This window comes from Marmota monax, unplaced genomic scaffold (genome assembly GCF_021218885.2).
Source record: "Marmota monax isolate L192 unplaced genomic scaffold, Marmota_monax_Labrador192_F-V1.1 WCK01_AAM20220418_F8-fsc00076, whole genome shotgun sequence".
Taxonomy (NCBI): Eukaryota; Metazoa; Chordata; class Mammalia; order Rodentia; family Sciuridae; genus Marmota; species Marmota monax.
In genome coordinates, this window is record NW_026692843.1 from 8,750,510 (window position 1) to 8,763,220 (window position 12,711).

Here is a 12,711-nt window from a genome sequence, read left to right on the forward strand (position 1 = left end):
AAGCCTTCTTCAGGACACTGTATGGAGGAAGAACTAGGGAGGGCCAGAAGTGTGCGTGGTCACTCAGTCTTGGTTAAACTGAGTCCGGCTGACTGCTAACTGAATGGTCCTGATGGCACCGGGAGGTCATCATTGTTTGAGGGGCAACTTTGGCTTCTGTCACAAGATGATCCACATGCAGAACTTGCTGCTCCCGAAACTGGAGATCAGCTGGGGAGGAGAAATGGCTCAGAGAGAGCGAGAGCAAAGGGGAGAGAGAGAGAGAGACAGACAAAGAGAGGGGACAAGGGAGAGAAAGGGAGAGAGGGGATGGGGAGAGGGAGAGAGGAAGACCGAAGAAAGGGGGAGATGGAAAGGGGGAGGGAAGGAGGGAGAAGGGGAGAGATGGAGAGAGGGAGGGAGAGGGAGAGAAAGGGAGGGAGGGAGAGAGGGGAGAGGGGGAGAGGGAGAGAGAGGAGAGAGGGAGGGAGAGGGAGAGAAAGGGAGGGAGGGAGAGAGAGGGGAGAGGGGGAGAGGGAGAGAGAGGAGAGAGGGGGAGAGAGGGACATGGAGAGGGAATGAGGGACAGAGGGGAGAGGGGGAGAGGGGGAGAGAGAGAGAGAGATGGAGAGGGGACAAGGGAGAGAGAGGGAGAGAGGGGATGGGGGAGAGGGAGAGAGGAAGACAGGGAGAGAGGGGGGAGATGGAAAGGGGGAGAGAAGGAGGGAGAGGAGGAGAAATGGAGAGAGGGAGAGAGAGGGAGAGAGGGGGGAGAGGGAGGGGGGAGAGAGAGAGGGAGAGGGAGAGAGGGACATGGAGAGGGAATGAGGGACAGAGGGGACAGGGGAGAGGCAGACAGGGAGAGAGGGAGGGAGAAAGAAATGGAGAGAAGGAGGGAGAAGGAAAGGGGGAGAGAAGGAGGGAGAGGGGGAGAGATGGAGACAGGGAGGGAGAGGGGGAGAGGGGAGAGGGGGAAAGGGAGGTGGCGGGAGGGAGAAGAGACTGGAAACAAAACAGAGCTCACCAGGACAATGACCAGAACCTGCTTTGAAACTCCAATTCTCAAGGAGCCCCTGTTATAGAATCTACTTTAAAATACATTAGCATAAGCTGTGGCAAATAACGAACTCAGGCCCCCTCTTGGGGAAGACCAAATATCTTAGTTCTCAAATGATTTCCAAGAGTACTTTTGCAAACACAACAACAAGCACATGATTTAAAAAAAAAAAAAACCACATAAATAAAAAGCAGCAGAAACAACAGAGCTAAGGAAAATACCCACAAGGGCTCCCACTATTGGAGTTTTCAGACACATGCTTAACTTGCTCACCATACTCAAGGATATAAAAGATTAGGCTGAGAATTTTGGCAAAGAATCCAAAACCTTTAATGATCTAATATGATTGAGTTCTATACTCCCCCCCACCACACACACACACACAAAAAAAAAAAAAACTAAAAGAATTCAATGAATAGATTGAATTGTAGATTAGACAAAATTAAAGAGAGAGTTTGTGAATTAGAAGATAGACCATATGAAAATATACAAAATAAAGTGCAAAAAGAAAATTCAGAAAAGAGAGGAAAAGATGTGGAGAATAGTATGAGCAGATCTATCACAAATGTAGTTGGAATACAAATATTAAGGCCTTATGGGTGCACTAAGAGAAAGGGGGTGAATAGAGTATAAGAAAAAGTGGTTGAAACAATATCTAAAGACAAAACTTTCCAAAATTGACTAAGAACACAAGCCAGGGATTCCAGAAGTTCTACAAACTTGCAAATGAACAAAGATGAAAAACAGATACAATAACAATGCAACTTAAGACAGAAGAAAGAAAAAGGAACATAGAACAAGGGGAAAAAGAAATTAAGTGACAGATTTAATGCAAATATATCAGTAGTTAGATTAAATATAAACACAGTAAATGTCCCAGTTCAAACACAAAAATGGTCACGCTGGATCTCATTTACATCTTTATGTCTCTGATTACTGTTAACAAAATCTACAACTTAAATATCAGGATATAGGAAGGTAAGAATAAAAGAATAAACAAAAGTCTTGCCTAATCAAACACTGCTGATTTTGGCCCTTGAATATTTTCCCAAATACTTTTTAGGGCAAGAAGTATTTGCCCAGATTCACAAAAAGTGCATTTCATAACGATAATTTCAATAGGAAAATTTAAAACACCTTGTGCTTTGCATGTGTAACAACAAATACATCAGAACAGGCTGACTTAGCAGAAGCCAGTTCTCATCACAGAAAATGGTTATCACGTACCTTTCCAGGGCTAGAAGAACAAACAGACTAAAGGAGAAGGGTATGGGGCAGTGAAGACAGGAGCCCTGTGAACTCAGGGTTGGGAGAATATGGGGCATGGGGAACGTGTACCAGGGAGCCCATCCAGGTGACCAGGAAACACCCCACAATTGGAATTCAAGAAAACATTTGACCTGAGTGACCAGAACATGGTGATGTCAACCCCTGTCATGCTAAAATTGTGCCTAGAGAGAAGAGGTCGGGAGAGAGGATCAATGGTCAGATCAACACCCACCTGGAGAACAGAACAGAACCCCCCCTTGGCAGAAATTCAAAAGAAGGAAATAATACAGAGAAGAGCAGAAATTAATAAACTAAAATGACATGTTCTATAAAAAGATGAATGAAGTCAACAGCCCTAAAAAAATCTGATCAAAGAAGAAAGGCACGTGGCCACATGCAGGAGCTGGAGGGGCTCTAGTGGCCCGCAGCTCAAGAGGGCCAAGAGGGCAGGCTGGGAGTGCCCAGAGGCAGTCCTGAGAGACGGGACCAAGAACTCCTAGGGAAGAAGGAGCTGAACAACTTCATGGTTACATAACTGGGAACTGAAACATAATTTGAAACTGTCCCATAATAAAAGGCATCTCTGCGCAAATGGCTGATGGCTTCATCAGAGAATTCTACCAAACATGCAGGAAGAATCAAGGGAGTTTTCCAGGAACTGTTCCAGAGAACAGGAAAAGACACACGGTCCCTTACCCACAAGCAAGCACCACCTGTACTTACAGTCAATGAGGATGGTGAGAGAAAGACAATTACAGGGCAATGAAAGCAAAGCCAAGACCCTGCCCTAGAACCCTCCACCCAGCCCAGCAGTGTTAGGAAAGATGAAGGGTCACAATTGTGTGCATCTATTCCAGGAGCATCAAACATCTATCTGGGGCTCCAGCATGTCAGCAGAACAAAGGGAGATGTCACAATCATCTTAATGGGTGCAGAAAGCACATTTGACAAAATCCAACGACTGTTTGTGGTTTTAAAAAGAACCCTTGGCAAAGAGCAGTGGAAGGAAGCTTACTCTGCTAAAGGGAGATTAAAAAAAAAAACTCAGCAAAATTACATTTAGTGTGAACTAGAACATCAGGAACCAGACCACTGCCATTCAGTTATAGTATATGAGGTCCCGGCAGGAGTACCAAGGAAGAGGAAGGAACGTGACAAGGACCAGCCTCCAAGAAGTCGAACCTCCTTACATAGGAAATGAGCACGATCCAGAGGCTGGAACTGACAGGCATGCTTAGCACGTCACTGGATATAAGGTCATCATACAAAAGCCCATGTCACTTCCACAGGCCAGCACTGAGCAGAAAACAAACTATGTACAAAGATGTCATTACAATAATACCACAAATTCAGATATCCATGACAACTATAATAGAAAATGCACAAGGTCCCTTCACAGACAACTGCAAGGCATTATCCAGGGGATAGAGGGAGGCTCGTGGTCATGATCAGAGCCTTACAAAGACCTGTGGAAGAGCAGAGCTGTTGTCATCCAATCAGATTCCTAAGTGCACAGCAAACTGGTTTAGAATGTGTCGTGACCTAAAGGACCAAGAGTAACCAAGACACTGCCGAAGGGAATGCAGGGCATTGGGGCCAGCGTGCATGTGGAGAGCTCTGCAGCCCTCAAGAAGGTGGTGCTGGTGTAGCCTGTGTGCTGGGGGTGTGGCCTCCTGGCCAGTCAGCTGGAGGTGGACTGTCCCTTCTCCACTGGGCTCTATCCAGTTTCCCAGAGCTGTTTCTCACCAAGGGTGCCGGGTGGGGAGCCCAGTGTCAGAAGTCACAGGGGTCAGAAGCTCCCTTGGGCAGTTTCCCTGCCCCACATGTTGCAAGGGGCAGTTGAGCTGGTGATGCCTGTCCCCTCTGTGCTGATCTCACCTCCACACCCGGGCACACACAGACCTCCTGTGGGGAAGGCAGCAGGGACATGGGCCAGGAGCTCAGCAAGGTGGCACACGGGGCGTGTGCTGGTAATATGAACTTCACGGGCGCCCTCACAGTTGTGTGACTTCTGTCAGGTGGATGGGACCCCCCCCAAGTGGAGGGACTGCAGCAGCTGCTGCCAGAAGCTGGTGCTCAGGCGTCAGGGGCTGGCAAAGCAACAGCCAGCTTCCCCTCAACAGCAACTGCAGGAAGCGCCTGTCACCTGGGAGGGTGGGCTCCACCTGTGCTCCAGCTGCCCCAGCACTCCTGCAAGGAGGGCCAGGACGAGACAGCTCACGTGCCCAGAGTTCAGCAGCCACACACCGAGGCCTCCTTGCGGGTCTGCTCCCTCCACACACAAATGGCCTTATCACTTACCTCCACCCTGTAAAGGGAGCATGCATGAGCTTTAGGTCACTGCAAGCAAAAAAAAAAAAAGGTTAAAAATGGTTCGTTTTTTAAATATTTTTTTAATATTTATTTTTTGGTGTAGATGGACACAACACAATGCATTTTATTTTTATGTCGTGCTGAGGATTGAACCACCGTCCTACCCATGCTAGGTGAGCGCTCTACCACTGAGCCACAATCCCAGCCCCTGTTTTTTAAATATTTAGCTTACTAAAACTTACATGTATTTATTTGTCACACCTTCTGATAAAGGGTCAATAGAAACTTTTAAGTAATAAAAACATGTCACTGGAGGACATGGTTCTGGGCAAAACGAGATGCCTAGGATGAGCTAAGGGAGAGATGTTCAGAGAAGATTTCTAACCTAGAAAAAAAGTGTTTATGGATTTTGTGGCTGATTGATGGTGGGTAAAAAACCACTTTGGTATTTAGCTTCTTGGGTACGTTGACAGAAGTGACTAACAGTTTTATTTTAGAGCATCAATATTTATACCCCACAAGAAATTACCTTCTTTGCAATTATTTATATTTTTTATTTTTTAAAAAATTTAGATGTTGACTTCAAAATATACAAGTGATTTGACAGCTTGTCAAGCCCCTCCTGGGAGAGCTAGAGCCAAGACTTCAAAGTCCCCGCCTACCTGCTTTGTCAAGCTGAGCCAACTGCATGCCGCAGCACAGGAGTGAGCCATCATCTGGTGGAGAGATGGGCAGAAGAACAGGACAAATCCCAACAGCAGCTGAATGTGACAAGGGCCTGGTGCAACATGGAGCCAGATTTCAGAACAAGTGTCCAAGGCTGGGTCCCTGAGTGCCTTGAGGAGGAGGGAGTTCAGGGCAGGCAGGCCCTGGGCAGGGTGGGCAGGGACCCAACAGGCAAATGTCAATGCAGAAGAGTAAAAATTGAGAAGCTAGCTGTTGGAAGACAGGAGTGCCACCAAAGCCAGGGCCAGATGGTGCAGCCTGGCCTGCTCTGAAGAAGTCCGACGTCCCTGGAGAGACCGCCAGAGGAAGGTGTGCCCTCTAGGCATGTGGTAGGCACACACGCAGGAAGGCCACTCCCACAATCTGTTCATGGAGGACCCATCAGAGGCCACTTGGTGGTTAGAGCAGCCACAGGGCTGACTCATCAGCTCTGGGAAGATGTGGCCCAACCCAGACCTGCTCTGGTCTAAGCACCCAACATGAAGCGAGTACTCTGACGCGTGAGGTACCAGAACACAGGGCGGTACGTGTTGGGGCCAGCGTTGCTGTGAACGCATGGCACGTGCTCAGTGAGCCAACAGGACACCGGCTGCACGAGAGTGAAGGCAAGACAGCCTGAGGGCAGACGCAGCCTGAGGACTACTGATCCTAACTCCTAAACACCCCAGGGGGGCAGTGACAAAGTTTGATTCAGGGACACCTGAAGTCCTGACAAAACCCACCTCCACCAGCACCAGGCTGTGGTCTTCTCCTTGTGGCCATGCACCCCCAGATCTCCCTGAGGGACACAGGGGGGCAGGGGAGATAGAGGCGCCCCACCCACACCCAGGCCTTGACAAATGAGCATGCACCTCCAAACCCAGGTTCCAAAGACAGATGCCACCCCAGCCTGGGGCTGGAACAGGTCTGCTGGCTGTGTCTCCCCTCCTCCTGAGGCTAGGGCTAGGGCTAGGGCTGTTGCAGACCCTATGCGGTGCCCAGAGAAAGAGCAGGGCCAGCTGGCCAAGGCCACTCAACTATGAGATGTCTTTTCTCCAACTGTGGTTTCCTGTGCTCCCCAACCCACCCTGACTACTGATCCTAACTCCTAAACAACCCAGGGGGGGCAGTGACAAAGTTTGATTCAGCTGACTTGGTTGGCCCTGGAGCCAGGTCTTGTTTTGTTTTTTGAAATGAGGTCTCACTATGTGGCCCAAACTGACCTCCAATTCTTGGATTTAAGTGATCCTCCTGTCTCCACCTCCAGAGTAGCTGTAAGTACAGGTGCACCCCAGCATGCCATGCTTAGAATCAGGTTTTGAACAGTGGGGCTGCACCCAACTACTTCCAGCCATTTTTCCAGGGTCCTGGGTGACCCTTACACCTGCCAGCAGGGAGGAGCCTGTGGGAACCTGCCCCAAGGACAGAATGTGTCCCTGTCCACACTGCACTCTTAGGCTCTACAGGACCTGTCACAAGGAGTACTATTAAGAACCTCCTAGCCAAGCTCTGGAGTTAGGGCCAGCTGCAGGGGGAGCCCAGCCAGTGTCCTCTCTCCTGAGAGACCTGACCCACAGTCCTGCTCTCTAAGGCATGGGGAGACCCCACCAAGATGACCAGAGTACTGTGCACCCTTTTGTGGAAAGGTGGGAGGCAGGAGTCCTAGCCCTGGGTAAAGCTTGGGGAGTGGGGAGAGGGGCAGGCGGGGAACTGGGTCTCTGCTATGCTGAGGGGCAAGCATCCTGGCTGTCGGCACCACCACAGCAAGACTCATCCTGGTGCTCAGGAAAGCCCAGCGCCCTGTCCTCCAGCCACCTGCGCGGCCACTGAGGAGACTGCTGCAACCTAGCTGGTCCCTAGGGGAGACTGCACAGGAATCAGGCAAAGGTCACCGTCTGTGGTGTTCTCCTGGTGGGCTAGGCCCCTACACCCTCGGCATGCAGGGGTGGGCACAGACCCGGCCGGCCGCTGCGGATCCAAAGTGGCTCCGCCCCAAACAGTCACTGCGGCGGGCGCGGGCGGCGCGCCGTTCACCCTGGACTCCGACGTCTCTTCGGAGGACGCCTGGGCCCCGCGGAGCCCCCGGGCCGGCGAAGTGACACGGCCCTCGGCACCGCCCCGGCCCCGCCCCAGGCGTCCCCCGCGCCGCCGCCGCCGGGCGACACTGCGGCAGGCGGCGGGCGCGTTGCCATGGCGGCCAGGCGCGCGTAGCCGGTGGTGCCCAGCGCGGCCCAGCGGGCGCAGAGGCGGCGGCCAGCCTCAGAGGGGACCTCCCGGGAGGGGACCCCAGGGGAGCCAGCTGCGGGGCAGGGACCCGCGGGGACGCAAGGGCCAGCGAGGGGCGCCGACGTGGCCGAAGCACCAGCCCGCCGCGCAGGCCGGGCCGAGCACGTAGGATGCAGGCCATGGACCCCGCCGCGAGCTTCTATGAGGAGGAAGGCAAGGACCTGGACTTCTACGACTTTGAGCCGCTCCCCACTCTGCCGGAGGACGAGGTGAGCCCTGGACACTGGGGGACCCCACCTGCCCTGGCGCAGAGGTCAGTGGAGGAACGGGGAGGGCCGGGCGGCGTCCGCCCCCGCAGACCCCGTGGGGCAGGTGGTGGCCGCTGGGAGTCCCTGTTCTCATATCTCCCAGCGCTGCTGGCATGCCTCATGGGACAGCAGTGGAAGCTGTCACTGCAGAAGTTGGTGCCCAGCTTGGGGTGGGCTTCTTATAACTGTTGGGTAGACAGTGGGGCACCGTCAGCACCGGTCAGTATAGGGCACTGTTTACCTTTGCAGTCGGCCAGCTTCACGAGCTGTGGTGGAGGGTTATTGCAGGGTGAGAGCGTCCGTGCCTAGGACTGAGCTGTGCTTCCTGCCCTGGACTTGGGAACCTGAGGCAGGCCCACCCTCCCACCGGGCACTCTGCCTGTGGTCTCCACCCCTAAGGGACAGAGAGGTGGGCCCACCTGGCCCCACAGGCTATGTTGGAGTCCCATGCACAAACTCCATGTTTTGAACAAGTATGAAAGCAGCCCCCAGAGGGTGCAGCCACCCCCCGGGGACGCCCTCTCCTTGCAGAACATGGGGTCTTTGGGAGAGCTTCCAACCTGGACTACTGGCTCTGTGTTGAGGAATACAGCATTCTGCAGCCACTGGGGACAGTGAGATGCTGAAGACCTGCTCCAGCCCTTGTGGGCAAACTGGCCCACTGATGAGTGGAACTTGGTCAGAACCTTCCCGGAGCAGAGGCCCCACGGCTGCAGTCCCCAGAGCCTGTCCCCTCTGCCAGCCCCACACTTCCCCAGGGAGTGAGCTCCAGAGGAAGAAGGAATCCATTGCTGCTGCCTGGCCACCCAGAGGCCACTTGGACAGTGCAGGGGGTTGGCACTGCCCCCACCCTCGATGTGGCCTGGATTTGGTGCAATTAAAGGCCGCAGAGAGGAGAAGCCAGGAAATAAATAAACCTTTATATATCTCCCTGTCTTTGATGGAAAAGAAAGGGTGTCCTCAGCCACAGCCTTCAGAAACTCCCCCAGAGGACACGCTTCAGTGTACCCCTCAGAAGATTCGCCCTCTGGTCGCCATTGGAAGCAGATCTGAGAATGTGGTTCTGCACACAGCACCTTTGTGCACCAGCTGCTGAGCTTGGAGGTCTGCTCTGTGCCCGGCACTCCAGGCAGCAGCAGGCACCAAACAGGGCAATGCCAGGTCTGAACTCAAGCCTTGCACCTCAAGCGTGGTCTGCCCTCCCCTCCCACTGTGTCCTGCTGCCTTCTGTCACAGGAGTGTACCAGCACCCCCTAGACTGCATCAGCTTCCATGTGCACAGTGCGTGGGAGGGTCTCCTCTGTGACACTGCCATTTCAGTGGTGTCCAGTGGGAAGTTCAGGTGGGTCTCTCAGCAGGGGAGGGTGCTGCCTTCTCTCCTATTAGTAGGAGTGGGGTGCCCAGGGCCCAGTCTTGAATCGACGGATGTCCCGTGTCTGAGAGCAGGCATGGGGTCCAGATGTCATGCCTCCTGCACTGCCTGGCTTGGTTCACGTGGAAGAAATGTGCTTTGCACCTGTCAGCCTTCTGCACCTGTCCTACAGGGTGAGGAAGAGGGCAGCTGCCATGTCACCTGGAGGGCATTGCTGCAGGAGCCTCCAAAGAGCACAGCTCCCAGGGCAGTGCCAATGAGGACACAACAGACCACATGGGACCAATGAGGTCAAGAAGTGAACCTTATAGACAGCAGGCCCAGGATGGCCCTTCCCCATCATGACCCAGAGAAAGTCCAAATGGCTGGCAAACTCGAGAGAAAGTTCATTACAGTCAGCGGGATGCAGAATGTGCCCATCCTGAATACTTTTCCATAGCCACCAGATGGCGATGACCAAGGTGGACAATGGTGTGTGTGGGCAGGACCTACTTGCTGGCTATGCCCCCTTACTGATGTGGGAGCAGGAGCAGCCTGTTGGAAAACAGCGAGACCAGCACCCCACAGCGCTCAGTGAGTGGACAGCCAGGCCTGGCTAGGTTCTGGAAGTTGTTGCCACCCTGGATCCCAGGACACCTGCAGGCATACTGCAGAGGACCTTCCACCCACAGCGCAGACCTTCTGCCCAAGCACTGCACAAAGCCAGCCTCTGGGAGGAGCCATCCCTCCTGGACACCCATGGATTCCAGCTGCTCTGGACAGGGGATGTGGGCTCAGAGGCACAACAGCAGCATCAGATCTGGGCAGGACTGTGGCTGCAGGACAAGCAGACACATGCCAGGTGGCTTAGGCCCAGGTCAGGGTGCAGACCAGGGCGGGCTAGGAGATGATGATGGCACCTTTAGGTGCCAGGCAGGGCGTTTCCTATCCCATGCCTCCCCTGACGGGAGAGAGTGTCTCACCCTTGTCAAACCCAGAAAGTATCTTCTAGAACTTCCTGGGGTGGGGCTAGGCTCAGGACCCAAGGTGGCTGGGGCCACAGCCAGGAGCATCTCCCAGTGTGCCTTCCTGGACTCCATATGACCTGCACCCAAACCCATGGACCCAGAGCAGGAGGCAGCCTGAGACCCAGGGAGAGCTGCCTGGAGGGACAGCCTTGGACAGGGGAGGAAGGACTCCTGGGAGGGCAGGCCAGGGCTGCGGATCCGGTGGGGGTCAGGCCGCCCAGGAGCCTGCCACGTGCCCCATGCTCTCAGCAGTGAATTTGGTTCGGAGTTAGAAGTCCCACTGGAACGTACCACACCTCAAAAGTCAATTGGTCATCAGAAGTGTATTTGAAACAGGCACAGTGACTTCTGGGTCCCCTGCAATCCAGGCTCAAAGTCTGAGCAGTGGGGGGAGGTCCCCTCTATGCGCAGAAGCCCTGAGCTGGACCCTCTGCACTACCAGAGAAGTGCCCCACCCTCTGGACTGGAGATGAGCTGAAGTACCACCTCTGCCCTGGAGAACAGCCCCTGGGGGTGGGGGTGGGAGGTCCCATCCAGCTGTCCTCCAGTCACCCTCCCCCCAGGCATGGAGGTTGGGTTTGGACCCACAAAACTGCAGGATGATGACTGTTCTTTCCTGCCTAGCAGGGAACAAAATCTGGGTGACCTCCCTCAACCTACCCACAACCCCCTGGGCAGCTCCTTATTGAGGAAGGGTGAGCAGGACCCTCTCACCACCCAAGGAGCTGGGCCTGCACCCAGCAGATGAAGTGCTAGGTTAGATGGCAGGAGCCAGAGGGGCTGCAGTAGGCACCATGATGCCCCCAGCTGTGTGCACCCTTGTGTGTGTGCTGGACAGGGGGTCTATACAGGTGACCTCTTCAGGAGCCCAGGCCAACTGGACGCATCCGAGCATGTCCCCCTCCTTGGAAGTGTCTACTGTGGCCCACTGAGCCTCATGGAACCCACTCTAGGGCCCTGCAGCTGGGCTAAGCATATTTCACTTGGAGCCTAGACCTGCCTGGCAACCAGGCTGAGAGCTGCCCCTTCTAGAGGTGAGTGCAGGCATGTGGCTGGCTCTGTTCATGAGTGGCCGTGGGCCTCTGCTGAAGTCTGGGGTGCTATGGATGAAGGCTGAGTGGCAGTGAGCGCTGCCCATCTCCCTCCCGGTCTCTCATCCTGTCCCCTGGCCCCTTAGCCAAGACTCATCTTAAGTTCCTACATCCTCCCCTGGTTCAGCCACTGCAGGCCTCAGAGGGCGGGTGGCTCCAGGGCCCAGCATCCAGGCCTGGGGTCCCTCTGCGCAGGATAAGGGGAGCCCACAGGGCCTGGGGTACCATGAGAGCTCCAGGGCGGAGATGACCTTGTCCTGGAAGAGGCCTGAGCCCCACTGGAAGCAGTGGCTCTGCACCCCATGGATTCACTGAAGTCATGCAGAGAACCCCCAGGGCTTCTGCTTTCCCACACTTGGACCCTCGCAGCATGGACAGGTTCTGGGAGATGCAGCTACCCAGCACTGGCAAGGCTCCTGACTCTCAGGAGCATCTTTCCCCGGGGCCTGAGAAGGAGGTGGTATTGCGGGCCACAAGACAGCCCTGCCTGAAGAGGCTCTCTTCTCTTGGCGGCACAGTCTGTGAGCTGGCGGGCTTGCTGGCCAGTGTGAGCAGGAGGCAGCAGGGTGTCGGCAGCCTTGCCGTGGGACTGGGCCTGGCGCAGACTCATGTCGTGGGCGGGCTTTGTTCCTCAAAGTGGCACAGAACCACGGGGCCTGCATGGGCAGCGCCTCACTTAGTGTGTGCTTGTGTGTGTATGTATACGTGTGTGCTTGTGTGCACGTGTGTGCTTGTGCCTGTGCATTTGTGTGCTTGTGTTTGTGATGTGTGTGTGCATATGTGTGTACATGTGTGCTGTGTGTGTGCTTGTGTGTGTGCACTGCACTGTATACTTGTGTGAGGTGCATTGTGCTTGTGTGTGTCATGTGTGCACATGTGTGCTTGTGTGTGTGCACTGCACTGTGCACTTGTGTGAGGCGCACTGTGAGGTATGTGGGTGTAGGTCCCATGGCAGGGCTGGGTCCTGAGGAGCCCTGGGTGGCTCTGGGAGACCCACATCGGACCTGGATCAGCCAGTGTGTTGGTCATCTTCCTGTCACTGTGATGAAACACTTGCTAAAAACAACTCGGAGGAGGAAAGGTCTTTTGGGATCCATGGGTCCAGAGGTTCAGCCCATGGCTGACGGGCTCCATGCCTCTGGGCCTGAGGTGAGGCAGAGCATCGTGGTGGAAGGGCATGGAGGAGGAAGGCTGCTCAGCTCATGGCAGTCAGGAAGGACCTGACATCGTCCAAGGCCATGCCCCAGTGACCCACTTCCTCCAGCCAACCCTGCCTGCTAAGGTTTCCAGCACCTCCCAATAGTCCATTCAGATTACGAATCCACCAAGGGGTTCACCCACTGATGAAGTCAGGGCCTTCAAGGGTCACCACCTCTGAACTCTG

General features: G+C 54.5%; 1 protein-coding gene across 5 annotated transcripts in view; it reads left to right on the top strand.

The window, feature by feature from the left end:
- Positions 1–7,625: 7,625 nt before the first annotated feature.
- Kndc1 (kinase non-catalytic C-lobe domain containing 1) overlaps positions 7,626–12,711 on the top strand; it is a 48,312-nt gene continuing 43,226 nt past the window's right edge. For 2 of the 5 annotated variants that reach the window (XM_046448876.2, XM_046448878.2), the window contains exon 1: positions 7,627–7,818. In XM_046448876.2, coding sequence (XP_046304832.1) covers positions 7,720–7,818 — 99 coding nt within the window. In that variant the 5' untranslated portion in view covers positions 7,627–7,719. Of the gene's footprint in view, positions 7,819–11,074; positions 11,271–12,711 lie in introns of all 5 variants that reach the window. The other 3 variants (XM_058580771.1, XM_046448877.2, XM_058580772.1) reach the window with 3 other exon arrangements.